The 7,168-nt window shown below is 48.8% G+C and overlaps 1 protein-coding gene across 1 annotated transcript; it reads right to left on the bottom strand.

The window, feature by feature from the left end:
• Positions 1-4,979: 4,979 nt before the first annotated feature.
• On the bottom strand, positions 4,980-6,356 carry LOC6496145 (proteasome subunit beta type-5). Its single transcript, XM_001960295.4, has 2 exons — positions 6,074-6,356; positions 4,980-6,024 (listed from the first exon to the last, which is right to left on the bottom strand). The coding sequence occupies exons 1-2, from the start codon at positions 6,221-6,223 to the stop codon at positions 5,230-5,232; spliced, it is 945 nt and encodes a 314-aa protein (XP_001960331.1). The 5' UTR covers positions 6,224-6,356; the 3' UTR covers positions 4,980-5,229.
• Positions 6,357-7,168: the final 812 nt, after the last annotated feature.

Here is a 7,168-nt window from a genome sequence, read left to right as displayed (position 1 = left end):
CTCCAGTCCTGGCAAATGAGCACACAGATGAGAATCGGCCGGAGATGATAGCGATGCGAGGGAGTGCTCGAAGGTGGGTTACCCTGGGCGCTCCTAGGTGGACCCTGCAACTACTCCCACGCTCGCCCAGCCCAGTATGCCCGGCTGATACCAGGTATTCCCGGCAATGAATAGTTCTTTATTATATTTCCCATATGCTTTGCATGTCTGCCCTTGGCCAGCTCCCCCTCAGCTGCCTCTTATTGCCACTTGGCCCTAACGGAATGTAACAAAATATTCAGCCTTTGTATTACATAAATTTCATTCAAGTGCTTCCATTCATTCCCGTTCGATGTGCATATTTCACAGGGGAGATCAGGCCGGGATATACATACATCTGTTTGGCACGGCAGGAGTGGGACGGGAGGAGCAGCTGCCGCGTGCCTATCAGGTTGACATTCAATTAAACTAAACCTGGCCCAGGTCCCAGGAGCCTCTCAGGCCTACTCTCCTCCACCGAAGAGTCCTAACCTTGAGCCGACGAGCAGGCTTTTCCAGCCATTACTTATCCTTGGCCAGAAGCACACCCACTCGTAGACATATTGCATTCTTGCTTAATTACTTTCATATAATATTTTGTGTGTCCGGAAGGTAAGTGCATTTGAGGAATTTTATTGATTAACGCTTGGCAGGACAGCTTCATTCGATTACCGAATTGCAGATTCAAAAGTTGGCCAAACAATGCGATGCTGGGCATCGGATCGAAGGCGAGTGGCAGCCATAATTCGCAATAAATTAAATACTCTGTGAGCTGCATTGTTTCCAATACAATGAATACATTTATCAAAAACATTTGCTGGTTAAAGAGACCACTGCCAATTGCCTTTTCGTTTATTTTTCCGGTAAACGCTCCGAAACTAAATTTCATTATCATTTCGCCAGGCCGTCCAGGCCATGGACGGAATCTCTGGGAAATATAATATATTTGGGCCGTTTACCAAATAATTTAGCCTGCCGGCCCGCAATTTCATTCCCAATTAATGTTAGTTGTGCAGCCTTTAAGCCTGATTATATTTGATAATATTCCCAGCCGAGCCGCCCCTCCTGCCCCAGCCATAATTTCCATTATAACTTATTGTCTTTCTAATTGAATGAACCAGGTGGGTGGGTGGGTGGTTTGAGTGCTGGGCGGCGGCCTTGCTCGTGGCAAAAATCTATTCAGTGTACTATTTGCATACAATATGCCAGTTATTACACATGGCCGTGCCATAATATATATATTGTTTGTTTGCCGCAATTCGGATGGCTTGAATGGCTAAAACATGGCCAGTTGCTCTGTCAGGGTCGATTTTTGCATAAATTAGAGACTGCAACCTAGGTTGCAGGTTGCCGGTTGCAGAGGGACAGAGGTCGGAGGTGAAATTAGGTTACGTCGTCAATGCAATGGAAATAAAATACACATAGCTACATCTAAACGGGTCTACGTGCCTCTAATTAAAAGCTGCGGCAGGGGGCAGGGTCGGATCTGACCTAAATATCGCACAGGATGCGACACATGCTGAAGTGCAATTCCATTAAATTCCCAAAAAGGCAAACAATGCCGGGGCTCTGAGCACAGATAACAAATTACTTGCCATGAATAATAATAAAGTGCAACACACTCCTCCCCCACCCCCCCAGCACCCCGCTTCGGCGAGCAATCCTCTTATGTTGCAAGTTGCAAGTGTAATGAATATCAGATGCTCGAATAATGACAGTGACGCCGACAATGCCGACAACTCTGACGAGTCGATGAACATAAAAGATGCTTCTTTGCGATAACATGCTGCTGGGCCCTCCTCGAAAGATATTTAAATTGAAACAGTATCCTGCAGGATCTATCATTTCAATTTATTAATTTAAGGCTCTGCCATTGAGGCTCTATGCCCAGAGCCCACAGCTCAGAACATTTCCTTGGCAAATTACTAGTGCCGAGCTGGGAAACAATAAGCGAAATTTCATTACCGGACGATAGAAGGACTCTCAACTACACTAGGAGGAGAGAATGAAGGCGCGGAAAAAGGGTAATAGAGCGGGGAGCCTCCCCCTGGTAGTGGGGGAGTGGAACTGCAATCTTGACGGGAATTGAAATTGAAAAGAAAATGAATGAAATGTGCCACAAGATGATGATGGGGGGAGAGCTGGGCGAGAAGCTCCCCCGGCTCAGCTCCTCGACAGTCAGCAGGAACCAGTCCTTTCGCAGTTGTCGTCCTTCCCATTCACCATTCGCCACTCTTGCCGGCTGTCATGTCGCCCCGTCGCCAAAATCCCCTCCATTGTCCTCTGGTTATTTGCATTAAAAATATTATTCATTGCAATCACAAGGATTTGCGCAAAAATGCCTGCAATGAGCCGTTGTTGCGACACAAAATGCAATTGCCGGGAAAAAAGGACTCAGTTTCTTGCTACGGGACTGGGAGTGACATGAACTGGAAGGACTGAGAAGGATAATAATATATCTGTGACACAGTTTAACTGCCAGCACTTAAGACACTCGCAGCGCTTTCGGATTTATAAAGATTAATGATGTAAAATCAAAGAAAAATTCTTGAAAAAGGACTGAGGACTATCGGGAGACATGGCCTGGAAGTCCAAAACAGATCGAACGGGAAACAAATGGCCAGTAAACTACATCCGCTCCGTCCCGCAATAATTGAGCTGATTTTAGTGGCCCATAATAAACTGGCCCGATAGCTGATTTCCATAACTGCCTCGGCTTTTTGCAACTAATTGCCGTGAATTTCAACAGATATGCGACTAATGTGCAGTTGCCGCCAAAGCTGCAATAAATGGAGAACACACAGCGGCAGCAGCAGCAGCAGCAGCATCTGCACTTTGATGTTGCCTCGTGTTGCACAAGAACCGGGGGGCAGGGCTCCATGTAGCAGGCAAAACTTGCAGCCCAGAGCTGATAAATTGGAAGTGCATTTGACGCTGCTGGCAGAGAAGATGTTGCCGCTGTTCCTATGTCGGTGTTGCTGTCGCCGATGCACAGAGAGAAATGTTTCCTCCTCAAGCCTATTACTGTTGGTATTTAATTTTCCCATCCATAAGTCCCATCTGGAATATATTAGATTTAAGTTAAGATTCTAAACTTACCACCCATTTGTTTCTGTGTAGCTCATCGTGCCGCTCCTAATATGGGCGATGATGTTGCATTGCAGCATTTGTGTTTGGCGTCGCCGCCGCTGTTGCAGTGGCTTTGGGTGTTGCCTTACCTTGTCGCCTGTGCCCGACCGTCCCCCGCCCGTCTCTCTCGGTTAATGAAACTGCCAAACGAGGCATCGCTGCCTCGGCGTCCACATCCGCTGTCTCCCAAGCAGCATCTGCCTCATGCCCCATCGTCCCAGGCCACCAGAACAGGGCCTTGGCCGAGTGTTGCTGCTACGCTTTCGGCCTGTGACAGCGGCAACATCATCATCATCTTCAGCAGGCTGCAGTTGCAAGTTGCCAGTTGCCAGTTGCAACACCCGTCCGCCACACTCTCCCTCCCCACAGTCACGCTGGCTTGTCAAACACTCTGGCAGACTCTTACGACTCCTCCAGCTACAGCTACAACTACAGCTCCAGCTTCGTCCCAGGCCCAGGCCTTGGCATGGCAAAATCCATTTGCATATTTGCATCCTTATGCCTGACAGTTAACATGCCCCCTTCCGCCGACGCCCCTGCCGAGCGGCGCGCTTTTAACGACAAAGTGTGAAATTTCATTGAATTTGAGCTCGTTGTCAAAAGTGGAATGGCAACAACAACCTGCAACGTGCAGCACAGCAGGTGTTGTAGCTGTTGTTGTCGCTGCACTTGTTGTTTTGCAAATTAATTTAAATTATAGTTTTTTCTCTTGTTGTTGCAGCAAGCTTTTTATGCCACATTAGCCGATAAAATAGCAAAGGGAACTAGCTAATTTTGTGCAACATGATAGCCGCAATTATTTTGGACGGCTGCTGTTGCAACACGAGTACATGAGCTTAACTATTATTGATCTGTGGAGCGTTCGAGTTGCACCTTTAATCGGTCGCCCCAAGAAGTGGCATTGCTTTGACCCATTAACCTAAGCAGTAGCAGCTCTTTGGGCCACAAGGCTCGGGCTTTAAGTAATTTTCTAATGACACCACAGAGGAAAAATGACTCTCGGGGACTTTGGGGGTTACCCGAGCGCCTGCCTGGTTCCAGCTACTGCTCCTTTTCCCGGCAACTCCTGCTGGCGACGTTCATTAGATTAAAAGCAATTTACAGTAAAACTTTTTGCCACAAAACGCCTTCTGCCCTGATGTGTCTCCGCCCCAGTCCTGCTGCTCCTTCTGCGCCGCACACGTGCTGCAGCTCACATGTGCCCCCGCAATGCCGTGCAAATGTTGCCACCACCCCAATCTGCACAGAAAAAATAGAAGTCTTTGATTAAGTTACAGAAATTATAGGAAAATCTAACAAAACCTAAAATAAGTAGGTATATATATTTAATATTTCAAGCCTAAAAGAAATTATTGAAATTGTTGTCGAGTTTCTTAAAGTTCAACATTTTTCCCTCTGTTGTCATTTGGTGATGCTCGCTTTTTGTTCTGGAATTCAACAAATTTGCGGATTTGGTTTGTAATTTATTAAATTTATCGCATTCTGGGAGCTGGAGAAGCCTTCGAAGGAGCTGGAGGAGCGGAGGACGGGATGACCTGCTCGGCTCTCGGCTGCTAATGTCTGCGGTTGGGAACGGAGGGACCCCGGACAGAGGACGGGCCTCCAGCCAGTGGCATCTGCAACATTTGTTGATGACAACCCAAAGACGCAGAATGCAACATTTCACGGGGCATTGGTGTGTGCCTCGTGTGGCAACAGCACACGCCCCTACTCGGGGAAGTCACTGGGAGCTTAGAAGTTATTATTTTGATTTATATAAAAAGTTGGTTTGGCGAGCGAAAGTTGCCCGTATATTTCCCGAGGTGGCGAGCAAAAATTAGCAGATAAGAGTGTTATTTTTCCCATACACGCACATATGTATTTTTAATACAAGTTAAGGAAAAGTTTAGAGTGATTTTGTGCTTTTGATGGGAGGACCGAAAATTTTGGGGATTAGGGTTGCACACAGTTCGGCCAAAAAGTATTTAAACCGAATTCACACTCAATTTTAAAAATTTCACAAATATTACACACGAATCTTTGCTCTTTTCTGGGACAGACTTCAAAAACACCCATTTAAATATGACTAATACCCTGTAATCCTCACACAGAGGCCAGTTTCGTCTGGACATTGTCCTCGGGCAGCTTCCGGCTGGTCCAGCCACTGCCGCAGGGCAGCTCCTGGTCGCCGGCATCCCCGTTCTGGCCGTCCTTCTTCTTGTCATGCATTGCCGCACAGTAGAAGTCGTGGAGATCCGCACAGTCCGTGTTGCAGATGTTCCGCCAGCCCTCGGCGTTGATGTGGTACAGCCGGACGATGCCGCCGGAGTAGGCGTCCTTGCTGGTGGCGTGGTAGATGGCCCGCTTGGCCAGGTCGTAGGCCTCCTGGTCGGTCAGGTCGTAGCGGTAGCCGGTGTCCAGAACCCCCAGGGCGTACGGCGAACCACTGCCCACGGAGAAGACGAGGCCGCTCGACTTCATGCCCTCGGAGTCCACGTAGATGAGCTTCGGGCCCTCATCGTCGTATCCGGCCAGCATCATGCCCATCACCAGACCCATGCCCTTGTACTCGTTGGAGATGTTGCAGATTATCCTGGCCGCCGTGTCCACGGTCATGCGCTTTCGGTACCGCAGCTGGTGCAGCCGGCACTCCTTCGCCAGCACCCTGTCCCAGTAGACGCAGTCCGCCGCTCCGCCTGCCAGGGTGCCGAGCATGTAATCGTTCAGCTCCACAATCTTCTTCATGGTCTGGGAGCCGATGTACTGGCCGGAGGTGGCTCTTGAGTCGGCGCAGAGGATCACCCCGCCCTGGAACTTGAAGCCCAGTGTGGTGGTGCCATGGGCAAAGTCCATGTTTACTCCGCAGTGCGCCAAGATCTTTGGCAGGTTCTCGGCGGGCTAAGGAGAGTGTTAATAAGTGTGGTTTTGGTGAGATTTGTCCACTAACCCTTTCGAAGGGGGGTGCCATCAGGCAGTAGGGATTCTCAAAGTTGCTGGTCGCCGTGCGGAGCTGCTCCTGCTGCCACATGGACTGCCGTTCGTCGAACCGCATCATAAAGGGCACTTTGTTCATGCCACAAACGTCCTCCAAGGCCATAATATGGCTTCAATAGGAGCAGTACTTCTACAAAATTAATTTAATGTGTGTTGTACTTGTGTGTTCGAAATGTTGTGTGTTGTGGGGAGCAGGACGATGTCAGGGATGACGGGAATGTCTATGAACCTTTGCTTTTCAGGGACTACTACTAGAAATTTTATTCGGATATCGTAGGACTCTTTAGAGCAATTTCAGGCTCCGTGGAAGGGATTCTTACAATGGTACAACTCTGACGCTGCTCTAAAGGGCCTTACACTACAAGATACAAGTACTATATAGCCCATGGAACGTCATCCTCGCAGCAGACAGTGCAGCACCATGACCACTGACACAATCAGGAGGATCAAGTTGGAGATGATCATAGAATTCCCTCCACCACGAGGATCGAACTGTCTGTACTTTTGCATCTGTGATCCGTAAAGAACTGCCAGTCGGAATTCGATATTGGCGTAATATATAACCGCGGTCGAGCTCCGCCCGGAGCCTCCGCACATCTTGACCAGTTCGTCGATCATGTCGAAGTGGTAGCCGACGCACACCATGCGACTCGTTTCGGTTGTCAGATCCACTCTCACTTTATTCCTCTTCCCGCACTCAAAGGTGTTCATGTCCAGCGCCCTGAGTGTGGCACATTCCTGGACATTCAGATAGACCATGAGCAGCCGATCCTTTGAGTACTTACCGTCCAGCCCGAAGACAGTGTACGGAGCGTTTTTGAGGGGGAGCTTGTCGAGGTAGCGATTCAAGATGCCATAGTCGTACCTGCCACTGCAGATCTTGTGCCACGTGCCTTCGCGGAACTTGACGCAGGAATTTCGAATGGTTTCCCAGGCACTTTCCATAGGATTAATCATGCTGGGGGAAAAAGTATTCAACTGGCTGGGAGAGTGACGGAAAAATCTTAAAGTTACCTACTTTCACTTGACCGCTCCGACTCCCTCGAAC

This window comes from Drosophila ananassae, chromosome 3L, assembly GCF_017639315.1.
Source record: "Drosophila ananassae strain 14024-0371.13 chromosome 3L, ASM1763931v2, whole genome shotgun sequence".
Lineage (NCBI taxonomy): Eukaryota > Metazoa > Arthropoda > Insecta > Diptera > Drosophilidae > Drosophila > Drosophila ananassae.
This window is presented reverse-complemented; position numbering and strand designations above follow the sequence as displayed.

Coding starts and splice junctions, on each gene's coding strand:
- LOC6496145 (XM_001960295.4), bottom strand. CDS start 6,223: ATGGCCTTGGAGGACGTTTGTGGCATGAACAAAGTGCCCTTTATGATG. Junction 6,025..6,073: donor TGGCACCCCCCTTCGAAAGG/GTTAGTGGACAA, acceptor CACTCTCCTTAG/CCCGCCGAGAACCTGCCAAA.